Here is a 13,842-nt window from a genome sequence, read left to right as displayed (position 1 = left end):
ATTGTATAATTGTTAAGCTGTTGTGCTAGGAGTGATGAGACTTGGGTTCAGATCTCTACTCAGCTACAAAGCTCACTGGATTACCTGCAACTCAGTCGCTATCTTTCAGCCTAACTTAAGTTTACACTACAATGTATTTACACTACCCTGAGCTCCTTGGAAGACAAGTGGGGTGTAAATGCACCTAATATGAATCCATCAGCTATTCTCTCTCCTTCTTCCTCAGGTTTTAGTTGGTTGTTTCAAAACTTACTTCCCTTTCCCAGTTCTGTTTTGTCACAGAGATCCAGTTATTCATCCAGTTATTTGGCAGAGTTGCCTATAAATGTGTTTCTAAAGAACATAATAAACAAATTATGTAAGCTGAATAAGAATCTGGCATATTCGGTTAGTAGGTGGGTAGAGAGTATTTATCTTCATTCTAGGAATTGGGGTGAAAAGATGTACCACAGTAGGCTGGTATTTATAATGCAGATTTTTTTAAAAAACGTTGACTGTGATGAAGGATATGCCACAATGTGGTATTGCATGCAAAGTGTTCAGAAAGCAATACAAAATCGTAACATGGGTTAGAGGAAACCAGTACAGTGCTACCTCAGGTTACATACGCTTCAGGTTACATACGCTTCAGGTTACAGACTCCGCTAACCCAGAAATAGTGCTTCAAGTTAAGAACTTTGCTTCAGGATGAGAACAGAAATTGTGCTTCGACGACGCGGCGGCAGCAGGAAGTCCCATTAGCTAAAGTAGTGCTTCAGGTTAAGAACGGACCTCAGGGTGGCGCTGTGGGTTAAACTACAGAGTCTAGGACTTGCCAATCAGAAGGTCGGCGGTTCAAATCCCCGCAACAGGGTGAGCTCCCGTTGCTCGGTCCCTGCTCCTGCCAACCTAGCAGTTCGAAAGCACGTCAAAGTGCAAATAGATAAATAGGTACCGCTCTGGCGGGAAGGTAAATAACGTTTCCGTGCGTTGCTCTGGTTCACCATGCTGGCCACATGACCCGGAAGCTGTATGCCGGCTCCCTCGGCCAGTAAAGCGAGATGAGCGCCGTAACCCCAGAGTCGTCCGCGACTGGACCTAACGTTCAGGGGTCCCTTTACCTTTAATTATAATGTAATTTTCCATTTAGGTCAGAACCAATACTTTCAATGAGGTCAGATACTTGCATATTTGAAAACCCTCCAAAAACCAACTGTTATTGAAATAGTTTTGAAATAAGTACAGTGGTAACTTGGTTTTCAAATGGCTTGGCTCCTGAACAAATTGGCTCCTGAACGCCGCAAACCCGAAAGTAAGTGTTCCAGTTTGCGAATGTTTTTTGGAAGCTGAACGTCCGACGCGGCTTCCGCAACTTCCGATTGAGTGCAGGAAGCTCTTGCAGCCAATTGGAGCCACGCCTTGGCTTTTGAATGGTTTCGGGAGTCAAATGGACTCCTGGAATGGATTAAGTTGGTGAACCAAGGTACCACTGTATCCAAGTTATTATTTTAACTTTATTGTAGCCAAAAGGACAATGAAAGTAATTTTAAAGGCTTGCATTATAAATACTGCTATTTTTTAAAGTCCCACACCTATCTCTTGATAAAACAAAATAGTAAATTTAGGAGTTTTCTTTTAGTTTTTGTTAGAAATTTATAATTAGATGTATTTTCACTCAACTAACTTCAGGTGAGCCTCACTGTCACCTGAAAATGAGAGCAGCTCTTCACACATTTTGCAACATCTGACTTGTCAATAACAGCTCTTATATTCAGGCCAGGACAGCTGTGTGTTTAGTGAAGTGTTAATTAACCTAGCTTGGAAGTGGTTCTTTCTAACTTTGAAAATACAGTATGTAAGTGTACTTTGCTCCAAAAGCTTAGATTTTCAATGTCATTGTTTTGCTAAAAGCAAGAACAAGTCTTCTGGCAGACTACAAATTTTATTACGGCTCTTCAGATCCTTGAAATGTTAGCAGGTATGGACTCTTGTTTTTGCTGCAACAGACTGACCTAGCTACCTTTGGAAATTGTTCTGGTAGTTATTGAAAAATATGTTCCTGTTTTTCAGCATAATGGCGAAAGAGCTAAGGAAGAAGCATCTCACAGCTTCGATAAGTTGTTCGATGTTTTGGAAGAGAGGCGAGCAACTGCACTCAGGGCTATTGAAGCTTCCAAAAACCTAAGACTGGAGAAATTGCATTCTCAGATAGAAGAGTATCAGGGACTTCTAGAAAATAATGGCCTTGTAGGGTATGCCCAAGAAGTTCTTAAAGAAACAGACCAGTCTTGTTTTGTTCAAACAGCGAAACAGCTTCATGAAAGGTATGCCATTTATATTCTAAAATGTGTAGATGATGTCCTTCAAAACATGCCTTGTTCTTCACCATAATTTGAGTATAGAGATCTGCATGTGGGGCAACTTCCCTCATGTGGAAGTAAAATTATTTTCTGCCCACTTTCTGTATTTTGGATCTAGGTGATATGTTTCGAGATCATGGGTCTCAAGTAGCTCCAATACACTTGTAATTTCTTTGCAGAGGAGAACATCCTAGTAGATCGTGTCCCCACTTTCTTTCAAACTACCTTATGTCAACTATGCATCATAAAGTTTCTGATTAATTGAATAATCAATATATAATAAACTACTGGGGATTTCAATTCCACTGTTACATAGGAAAGTCAAAGAAGAAGAATACTTTGGCAAGTGACTCGTTTTATTCATTCTGAGACATTAGCAAAAACTAAAGGATCATATATTTATTTTAGTATGGGTCTCTGGAAGGTATTGTTCATTTGCAAGATCTTTTCTTTCTCTCACTTATAAGAGGCTAAAGCAGTCGTACTCAAAGAGTGTGGTGCACCAGCCACACTGGTGTGGCAGTAGAAGATAGCAAGTGTGTTGGGCAGATTTAAGGACAATAAATGAAAATCAATATTATATTTTGTGAATTTCATGTTCTTATGTAGCTGCATTGTTTTAGGCTTTCTGAATGTCTTACAAGCATTTTACAAAGTAGTTGTATTCTATGTTACAAATCAAGCACTGCTAGAAGTTGTTTCTTTTTGTTTTCCAATGCATTTCTTATCAGTAAAAAAATTGGTGTGGCGCAAGCAAATTTTTATTCTGAAAGTGTGGCCCAGAGAGAAAAGTTTGAGGGCCACTGGCTAACTTGTTAAGAAAGAATGCATATGTATATATCTAGCTAGTAAAACTTTTCCACATACAGAATTCAAAAAGCAACTGAATCTTTGAAGAGCTTCAGACCTGCAGCTCAAGCTTCTTTTGAAGATTTTGTTCTTGACATAGCAAAGCCACAGGAGGCTCTTGGGGACATGTCTTTCCTTTCGAGTGGTAAGTTTGAAAGGAAGCTCTGCTTAATCCCCCCGCCCCCCACATAGTCTTTCCAAACACAATTTGCTCTCAGTTGAGTTTTCAAAGTTCTTGAAAAGTCAGTTGTATACCTGTAACAACTATGGGAATTTCTTAGTACTAGAAAATACCCTAATAGGCCATGCTACTATTGGGCATTTTGGGGGAGACAGAACAGATCCTTTGTATTGAAGAAGTAATCATAGTGTGGCAAAGTCAAGTCAGCATTTGACACAGCTGTGTGTGCTGTCTGTTATGCACATGCCGGAGTTGCTTTTTCTTGTAACCTAGTTGGTCCCAGAGCATATTTAGATTGGGAATGAGTCCAGGAAAGGTGTTAGCAGGAGCAGCCAGTGATTTCCCTGGAGTTTAATGTATTGTTACCAGGGGATTGGTAGACGGTATGAGCAGCACTGCTGTTGAGTGAGTGACAACCAAGGATGAATAAGATCCAGCACGGATTCTGTAGAATTCCCTCCCACCCCAGCAGCTATCAACTTGGAGAAGTCTTTGTTTTAATTTAGTGAAGTTAAAAGCTTGTTTGCAAATCTAAAAAATTATTCTTGTATGTTTAATTCAGGTGTTGATATACCAGAAATCAATGAGGAACAAAGCAAAATGTATAACAAAGCTTTGATCTGTTGGGATCATCCACAGAAAGCAGGTTCAGCTGATACTTACATTCTTGAATACCGTAAACTGAACAGAGAAGATGCTAACCCAGCCTGGCAAGAGACTGAAGTCTTCGGCAAGAGTGAGATCATCTCTGATCTTGACACTAACAGCAGCTATGCCTTCAGAGTCAGAGGATATAAAGGATCTATCTGTAGTCCTTGGAGCAGGGAGGTTATCTTGCACACACCTCCAGCTCCAGGTACAATTCACGTATTTTTGCAACTCCCAAACTGGTGGCTGTGGAAGGTTGAGGTCTTGCTGTGCATACATATATGAACACTCACACAGAAGTATATCCACCAGCAAGTTATAATAAAATTCCATTAAATTAATATTTTAAGTTCCCCACTCTGCCTGCTTTAACCATGAGCCCCAATATTTAGCCCAAACATGTAGCTCTAGCAATATTTCTGAAATGCGCACAGGTTTGGCAAGCTTTTAAGGTGAACTCCATAAATGGGGGCAACTGCAAGAAGTGTTTCCATATCCTATTTAAACTTGATGCAGTGATTTGTATTGTTAGAATGACACACTTGGTGGATCTTAGGAGGGGGCAGTCTTAGTTTCCGTTTTATAAACCACTTAACATTTACAAACACTAAAAATACAGTACCTCTTTGCAGAGATACAACCTGATAAACAATACCAGAGGGGCAAGGGACATGAAAACAAGCAAATACAGATACTTAATTGTTTAATAAAGCTACGTAAATATGACCAGGTGCAATGGCTATTGAAGGAGACAGAGGAAGGACCAAAAGACAAGTATTCATAGTGGAACAAATGAAATACAAAGGAGAAGTTACGGTAGCCATTTAGAGCTCTATTAATAAAAGCGAGGTCTCTTTTGATCACAAAAGCATTAGTACAATGTGCCCCTGATGACTCAGCTTTGTTAAAAGGTGGACAGTTTCATTCCCCTACACCAAGACTTCTGAATAGTTTCCAAGGTCAGCCCAGTCACCATGTCTCAGGGTAATGACTGATGAACACCAGGGCCTCATCAGAAAGAATAGGCTGCAGTTTTCTTAATATGCGTAGCTGCAGTGGAAGTGATGCCCTTGGCTGCTAGTAACATCTGAGCTTCCAGGTGCAACAGCTAGTCCTGAAGCACTCGAGGCTTCTGGATGTGAGGGGCTGGGGGCAGGTGGGTGGTGAGGTTGGCACTGGCAGAACCATTCCAGCACTATCACCAGTGTGCCCTGACATGGCCACTGTCCCTTCAGGTAAGTGACAGCAATACTGCTGTGGGGAGGGTGGCTTCGCAGCACCACCTTACCATGCTGGTTACCCATCCCACATAAGTCTTGTGGTCTGCTAGCCAATCTTGTTTGGATTCAGTTTTGGGTTGGGAGTAACTAATAACAAATGCAGCTGTCCCTACACAACGGAAAACATTGGAAACATATTCAGATAATGTGTTTATGCCTAAAATAACACATTCTATTTGGTCAGTGTGTGTACCAATTCTGCATTCCTTTGCTGTATGTAGTAGAACAAGATCTAAACCATGAGTGTTGAAAATTTGTCTCAGTTGGTCTTCATATAGTTGAATTTGAATGGTGCCTACAGATGTTTCTCTATAGGTACTTCCTGGAAGGAGATATGTAGTGCCAAGTGTAAAGAAATATTACCAGATTGAATCATTTGAATCTGGAAGAAAGAAAACATCCTTTGATGCCAGCTGAATAATTTTTTAGGGAGAAACAAAACTAATTATATTTAATTTAAAGAGCATAGAATGCACAAGGGATGAAGAAACAGATGACTGAAAAATTCACTCTGCCGAAAGTTGATCCATAATGCGAGGACTGGGTTATGGAATCAAGGGAATGGTTCTCTGAATGAGAGGAAGAGCCGCAGCGTTGTAAACAGAGATTATTTATTAGTAGAAGGCTACATTAATTGTGAATATAAAATTAAGTTAGTGCTGATGGTCTTCAGCACCTGAGAGCTCATACTGCCCTTTCCCTTCTTGCTGAAGAACCAAGGAGGAGATTGTAAACCATAGCAAGCAAAACTGTTTAAAATATTGGAACTTCGTAGCAATCACAGTTTCTTAAAATATCAGATATTTAAGGGAAGAAGGGACAATGTAGTGCCCCAGTTGTTGGCAATTTCAAAATTACAATATGGAGAAGCTAAGTACCATTTGGCCCACAAAAGGAAATGAGCATAATTATGGTGTCTTAAAAGAGAAGGGCATCCTTTGCATCATGCTTATTAAAACTTAACAAAACCTTGGGAGGTGAAGTGAATTCCTTGCACTTTAGTAGGAGTCATGGTGCCACTAATGTGTTCTAGTAATTACGTCTGAGATTCCTAGTCCAGTCTGCTGATAGAGTAAAAAAGCGATTTAAAAAAACAACAACTAGGAATATCTCAATCATTAGATGCTGATCTAGGATGCATATTTTTCAGTTTTTAGTTTCCTTTTCGATGACAAGTGTGGCTACAATAGCGAACACCTCATGCTGAATGCCAGGAGAAATGCTGTGGAAAGCAGGGCTGGATTTCCTTTGCTTCTGGGAGCTGAACGTATCCAAGCCGGTTGCTACACTACATTAGACTATGTTGTTGGAGACACCGGTATTGTGAAAGGGAAGCATTTCTGGGCTCTCCGCGTGGAGCCCTATTCATATTTGGTGAAAGTAGGAGTTGCATCTGATGCTAAGATCCAAGAATGGTTCCAAAATTCTCGTGATCTAACAAGCCCAAGGTAAGTAATACTTTTCGTCTCTTTCGTAACGGCTAATGCAAAGGTTATATAAGATAAAAGCCATATTGGTTGAAGTAACAGCTGGATTGCTGCCTCAGCTGCCTTCGCACGGGGAAGGCGGTCTGCCTCTTTCTCCTGGTTTTAAATTCTCAAGTTTTAAATAAAACTTGGGATTCCCCCAAGCATGTTGATACACCCCACTTGCTTCTCGGCAGCCATCTTTCTGGTTCCATTTCCAAGATTTCACTATTAGAGAGTGATCGTTTCTTTTTAGAGATTTTGTTTCAAGTGATTTCAATTGGAATGGGTCTCTAAAAAAGCGACATGCTTTTGATTGCTTACTCATGCATATGTCGACATTTTTTCCCTGCCTTTCCCCCCTTGTGAATATTGGTCACTGTAAGGTACATCTCCTACAACTTGTGTAGGGAAGATGAACACAGATTTGATGCTAGTACTTGTGTATCAGAGTTGGTGCTCGCACTTGTGTATCAAATATCTATATCTGCATTTCCAAGAAGCACATGGGCATAAAAGGACAGATTGCTGGTTTCGTTTTGACTTGCGTGCTTGTACAAGCCAAATTTCTATTCAGTGCAGCAGCAGCAATAAAAAAGCATTCAGCTCAGAAGTGCGATAGAGTGATTCAAAAGCAAACTGTTACAGATCATTGCTCAGCACTGCAGCAGCTCACACTAGCAGGCAAGAAAGCCTCCTTTTTACGGCATTGTATACATTGCTTAAATTGAGCAGAAATAATATGTTCATGCATGCAGACAGCAATGCATTCACGGCTACTCTTCTAACTCAGCTCAGACCCTTCAGGTCAGTCTCCTTTGACCTCCTGCTTCTAGCAGGAGGGGTGGAAATGAGGAGGACAGGATCTAAGCTGCCTTTTCAACTTCTATTAGCTTCTTTTCATGTTCAGCATCTGGGGAAACTAATCCTTCACTGGATGATGATTCCAATGCGGCTGCTGTGATGGGTATTTTGCTAACGCTGGCTGCCCATATTTGTCCTGAATCAGTTGCTTTGTTCATAATCCTTGTTTTCCCTCTTCAATAGTACTGACAAGTGCCGTTTTAATTTTTTTTTTAAGATTACAGTTGCGTGACACTGTCGGGGAGAGAAAAATCTTACAACATGAAGAAAAGGGCCAGAAAGAGGAGGAGGGGGGAAGAATGGAAAAAAGGTGGATAATTTTTTTAAAAATTAATGCAGTTTGAAATTGCACATTTCTCAGAAGTACAGTCCAGATTGTTGCTAGTAGATATATACATCTGCCCAGCTACTTTACATCCTATGTAAAGCAAAGATGCAAAGACTGGTCTCTTCAGCATGTGTAGATGGGGGCTATTTTGACTTCCCACCTGTTGCTTGATTCCCAGGGTTGATTCATGCCTTAGGCGCAACCTCTGTATACCTGCATTTTTTGCTGACTTTAAATATCTTCCTTCATAGCCTTGGTTCTTCCATTTTTTTTTTAATCATACACTAGAACACATCACAGTAAACACAAACTTACAATGAACTACCCAAAGCAGGAATTTGAAGGGTTTGCCGATCTCTATTATACTGCCATCTTTCCATCCCTCAGACAATTTTCCTTCAACCTCCTGCCCTAAACCTGAAACAAGGAATTACTATTATTTGCAGAGTGCTTTCTTCTTCTTTTTGAGAGTCTCAAAATGATTTCCTCCTCCAAATCCTGACTCAACTGAGGGTGGGGGTGTATGTTAGAAGAAGGTTCCAACTCTCTCTCTATATGATTCTGTAAGGCGAACATGGGTGCATGGGATTTTGCAAGAGAGAATTGGAAGGTGAAATGGAGTATTAATACTTTCTAGCTCTCAAATGCTGCTGCTAGTAATTACTACCATTACCGCTACACTCAACTGCAGTGTTTTCTCCTGTTGCACACTTAAAAATGGAAGCCTGTTTGGGAAAAGAACTGGAGGCCAAAGAGATTTCGTGAGTGTGGGAGGTGTTACATCAGCAAGTGTGAGCTTGGGAAAATTTGACCGCAGGGATATAGATGGAAACTCTGTAACCAGTATGTGGGTAATAACCTGCACAGAATAAATCCATCATCATCATCATCATCATCATCATCATCATCATCATCATCTGCCTTAAGAAACAAAGAGTTGTATCCAATGGTGGCTTCTGCTGGGGCCAACCAAGGCTAATCCTTTGTGCTAACCCCCCTTGCCAATTGCAGCCCTCTAGTCCAGGCTTCCTCCAACTCGGCCCTCCAGATGTTTTTGGCCGACAACTCCCATGATCCCTAGCCAGCAGGACCAGTGGTCAGGGATGATGGGAATTGTAGCCTCTAAACATCTGGAGGGCTGAGTTTGAGGAAGCCTGCTCTAGTCTATACCATTCTAGAGTGTCCCATAGCCAGTGCTTTTTTATGGGGGGGACGCAGGGGGACGCATACCCCTAAACATTTTGTGAATTTAAGTTTGGCCTCATTGACGGCAGTATTTCAGTATGGGTAGGAAAATGAGAGTACCCCTAAACATTTTTTTAAAGAAAAAAAGCACTGCCCATAACCCTTGGGGAAAGCTTTTGGGAGTCGTTGGATAGGGGAGGATCAGTGAAAATTTTGAGAGAAAAAATATGAAGAAGTTTAGTTACGACACACAGACGCTTATAATTTCCAATTTAGACCTGGTCTTTCTGCTCTTGGCAGTTAAAGTACATGTTTTCTGGTAGCCAATATCCAATGGCTCACTTCTAAGAGTGTAGATTCTAGCATTAGGGTTTCCTGCTTGCCAGGAATAGGATCCTACTTTACCTGCTGGGGATTCCTTTGTTATTTGGTCCACCTCAGTTCACAGACAGCAGTAGCTTCTAGCTGTAAGGTTCTTGAATCCAGATAATTACTCTCATTTTTGCTCAATTATCTGGAAGCCATGTTAGGGCTGACCTAGTTCATAGTGATTTTTTTGCAGAGGAGAACTTATCACTGGAGGCCTGCATATGGTAAGTCCAGCAGAATTACAAAGGAAAGGTGTTTAATATTTATAACGTTTGGCATAGAACAAAATGGTAAATGACACTGCAAATTTTAATCCAAGAAAGTTTCTTTGCACAGAGGAAATAGTTCAGGCGACGATGGTGACCAGGTACATGCTGTCTATAAAATAGAAAGAAACAACAACCTGTAGTTGTCATGAACTGTACCATGTATTCACATTGCCAGAGCCTGTTTGGTTTCACTTCCTCAAACATGAGAATTGTGCTGGTTTACACTGTCACTGAAATACTGTTTTCAGAAGAGGAATTACCGTATTTTTCGCCCTATAGGATGCACTTTTTCCCCTCCAAAAATGAAGGGGAAATCTGTGTGCGTCCTATGGGGCGAATACAGGCTTTCGCTGAAGCTTGGGGAGCGAGAGGGGTTGGTGCGCACAGACCCCTCTCGCTCTCCAGGCTTCAGGAAGCTATCAGCAAGCCTGGGGAGCCCGCGGGAGTTCCCGCAGGGCTCCCTAGGCTGCGGATAGCAGCCTGCCACCCGGCACGCAGGGCGCCCTGAAGCAGAGCGCCCCTCGCGCTGGGCAGACATCGGCCAGCCCCACAAGCTCGGGGGACAGCGGGGAGGCGGAGCGCCACCATACCGCTGTTCCCCGACCTGGTTTTTGGGGGGAAATAAAGGACAATTTTTTTCCTTTATTCCCCCCCCCCAAAAAAAAACTTAGGTGCGTCCTATGGGACGGAGCGTCCTATGGGACGAAAAATACGGTGCTTTAACTGTTTCAGAAGGTTAGAATCCTCTTTGATTTGTTTCTTTTGCTGAACATTGCTGATGGAAGTTACCCTGTAGCATAGCAGCATAGTCCTCTTGATCTCAGAAGTACCAAAGTTGCTACTTTATGCAATGCCTCAAACTTTGACCTTGTATACTATTTTCTCAACTGTTTACATTTGTACTTGGCCTTCCTCAGAGGAAATCAAAGCAGCATTTTAGTCTTACAACAGCTTTTGAAACTGAGAGACAAGTGACTCTCGTCCAAATTTCCTGAGCTTGCTTCACAGTCGACTTACCTAGATTTTCATTCTTCAAACACATTTTGACTTCTTCCATCCTGTGGAAGGCACATCAAACAAGATGGGGGGGCAGGATTTCCTATATGCATTGTAATTGCTGCTTGCCTTGAGTCTTGGCCTTCGGCAGTACAGATCAATTTAAGAATGTGGTATCACTTGAGATGGATGTAATGTATCTCCAAGGACACAAGCCAGGATCCTGCTCCAAGGACCTTGCTGTGGTTGCAAGCCATACTGGCAGGATCACGGAGGAGGGCCATTTTTCCAATGTGAAAAAATGTGGTTAACTCACATGATCATGCACGCAGTTCTCATTTAAATCTGCACACATCTTCCTAGTGTTGATGCTATGTAGATTCTCGGCACACCTTCTCCCTGCCCTCTAGCATATTATGGGAATGCATGGCAGAGAATCTGGCTTCATGCACCATGTTTTAAGGGTCTGTGTTTTATTGTGTGAAATTTACTGTACTGGACTGTGAGAAAACTTTGAAGATTTTAGGAGATATTCCAGTATGTTTAGTGTACATCAATCAATGTTGTGTTCTTCTTCCAGATATGAACAAGACAGTGGTCATGACAGTGGGAGTGAAGACATCTTTGTCGAGTCCTTGCAGCCTTTCACACTGGTAACCTTAGGCATGAAGAAATTCTTTATTCCTAAGGTTTCTCCTGCTCCAGCTGCTTCCAAAGATTCTATGAACAGAATTCTTCCCATGCCATCATGCATTGGAATCTGCCTTGACTATGACAAAGGCAAAGTTGGATTCTATGACGCAGACAGGATGAAATGTCTTTATGAGCGTCAGGTAGACTGCTCTGGTAAAATGTATCCAGCTTTTGCATTGATGGGGAGTGCAGGAATTCATCTGGAAGAAACGATTGCAGCAAAATATTTGAAATACGAAGATGAGGACATGTGATGCCCAAGGATCCATCTTTAGCATTATGTCTTAATTACATCATATCTCCTAAGTGCTTTTGCTGCAACCCTGCTTTTGAGTCTTTCTGTTTTCGTTTCGTTTTTTAAGTGTCACAGAAATTTTTCCATCTCTACCAGATTTCTTTTGTCCAGAAAGAGCTTTCTGGAGTCACCCCTTGACCTGCCTTTTGGCATGCCTTTGGAGCCTTCAGAAATCAAATGGATTCGCAGTCTCATTGCCTTTCATAAGCTGGAAGTCTGGTGGCTATCTGGTTTTAAATTTTTACTTAGCTGATGCTTGCTGGCATTCACATTCCATTTTAAAATGGAAATGGGCCCTGTGTAACAGTGCATTTCTTATGGTTATGCATTATGTATGCTCCTTGCTTGAAAAGGAGTTTATTTCACTACATTGCGAGTGGTTAGGTGTCCTGGTTACTATATTTGCATGGGAGCAGAGTACATTGTGAATCCACACTGCAATAGAAATTGGGAGATAGATGTGAATCACAATGATTGTAGCCAAGATGGATTTATTGTGACTCACGCAATTGACTTTTACAAACCTGTCTGTCTATCAGTGATCAATAGCAAGGTTCTTATGTGTGTTTTCAGTGTTGTTGGTTATTTCCTACATACTGTACTTCAGTATATTTAAATAATTTCTCTTGAAACATCAGACCTTGCTGTTGAAAACTGCATATAGAGAGATTTAAAAAGCAGGCCCAAATGGTAATATTATAGATTTTTTTTAAAAAAAAGAAAAAGTGAACATTTTTTGTTTGCGTAGTTTATACTGTAACTTCATTTTTAAAAATGGTTTTTAGTGTGTTGTAGAATAAAGTGTACTGACCATTAAGTTTGGAACACTTTTGCCTTAGGGTGCCCTTGTCAATTAGATGTGTTAGTTAGAAAGCAATCCATACAAAACTGACTGAAGCTCCATATAGTCTGCTTAGCTTGTGGCAAATGTCGCTCTTAAGCAGAGGTTAGTGAAGCACTGCACTTCGGATCATCGTTTTCTTTTGGTGGAATTAAATTTGTGTAATATGTTTTGCTAAGTACTGTTTAAAAATACTGCAACAGGTTCCCCAAGGTTTGGCAGCTGCTGATCATTCGGGATCATAAAACTGTAGCCCAAAGCGTTACTTTTAGCTTGTGTTTATTTATGAGATGCTGACAAAGCCATAACTTATTTATTGTACAGTGAAGTGATATTCTGCTTTTTAAAAAGAACCCCCCCCCCATCATAATTTAATCAACAAGTGGATTTGGACATTTCTGCTACTTTTATGCACCATACTGTTTCAATCAGTACTGAGAATTAGTGGATCGTTTGGGACCTATTCAATATAAATGTGATGCTTACACTTCAGTTGAAGGGACCAGGGGCAAAGATACTTACCTGTCTATGCAGAGCTTCTTGCTTTAAACTAAAATTGAAAAGTTTTAAACCACCCAGGAATGTTGTGTCATGGTTTGTTTGGTCTTTTTTTAGAAAAGGGGGGGGGGACCCATCCAGTTTCTACTGAAAAGAAAGAGCACTTTACATTCAGACTAAGTGAAACCTTGTGTGGATCATTCATATATAGCTGCTATAACTAACAAACCTGTTAGGGACTACTGTGTGATCTGCAAAGCTCTATACAAGTGTACATCATGTAGACAATTTTCAGAAAATAATAATATTTGAAGCTTTAATGCAAACCGTAAGGCCTTGTTTGAAAATATTGTGAAGTGGAAATGTAACTTTCTCAAGATTTTTTAAAAATAAAGTATGTCAAATAAAAATGTCCTTATTAAACACTCTTTGTTATTACTATGATAATGGCAACTCCCTAATAACAGTTGACAACTGGATTTTAGGTCTGGGGAAAGCTGGTATCATATTGCTTTCTGGCTGCATTTTCAAAATGTGAATGGTATGAAAACGAAGCAAAGCAACTGATTTAATTAGCTCAAGACAAATTTCCAAAACACATTTCAAACTTGCTTATTATTTTGCACTGATTGTGCAACATTAATTGTGATTCATACTTGTTTTTTAAATGTGTAGAAATAAACAAGTAAAATATTTAAAACAACAAAAAACAATTAAGGACAATCACATACTCTCACAGCT

General features: G+C 40.7%; 1 protein-coding gene across 8 annotated transcripts in view; it reads left to right on the top strand.

The window, feature by feature from the left end:
* TRIM36 (tripartite motif containing 36) overlaps nucleotides 1-13,524 on the top strand; it is a 50,703-nt gene extending 37,179 nt beyond the window's left edge. For 4 of the 8 annotated variants that reach the window (XM_083576794.1, XM_083576795.1, XM_083576797.1 and 1 more), the window contains exons 6-11: nucleotides 2,050-2,303; nucleotides 3,209-3,333; nucleotides 3,932-4,225; nucleotides 6,448-6,745; nucleotides 7,845-7,937; nucleotides 11,355-13,524. In XM_083576794.1, coding sequence (XP_083432920.1) covers nucleotides 2,050-2,303; nucleotides 3,209-3,333; nucleotides 3,932-4,225; nucleotides 6,448-6,745; nucleotides 7,845-7,937; nucleotides 11,355-11,721 — 1,431 coding nt within the window. In that variant the 3' untranslated portion in view covers nucleotides 11,722-13,524. The remainder of the gene's footprint in view (nucleotides 1-2,049; nucleotides 2,304-3,208; nucleotides 3,334-3,931; nucleotides 4,226-6,447; nucleotides 6,746-7,844; nucleotides 7,938-11,354) is intronic. The other 4 variants (XM_083576798.1, XM_083576799.1, XM_083576801.1 and 1 more) reach the window with 1 other exon arrangement.
* Nucleotides 13,525-13,842: the final 318 nt, after the last annotated feature.

This window comes from Podarcis filfolensis (genome assembly GCF_964270895.1).
Source record: "Podarcis filfolensis genome assembly, chromosome: 11".
In the NCBI taxonomy this organism is placed as follows: Eukaryota; Metazoa; Chordata; class Lepidosauria; order Squamata; family Lacertidae; genus Podarcis; species Podarcis filfolensis.
The sequence above is the reverse complement of the archived record's forward strand: the minus strand, read 5'-3'. Positions and strand labels throughout refer to the sequence as shown.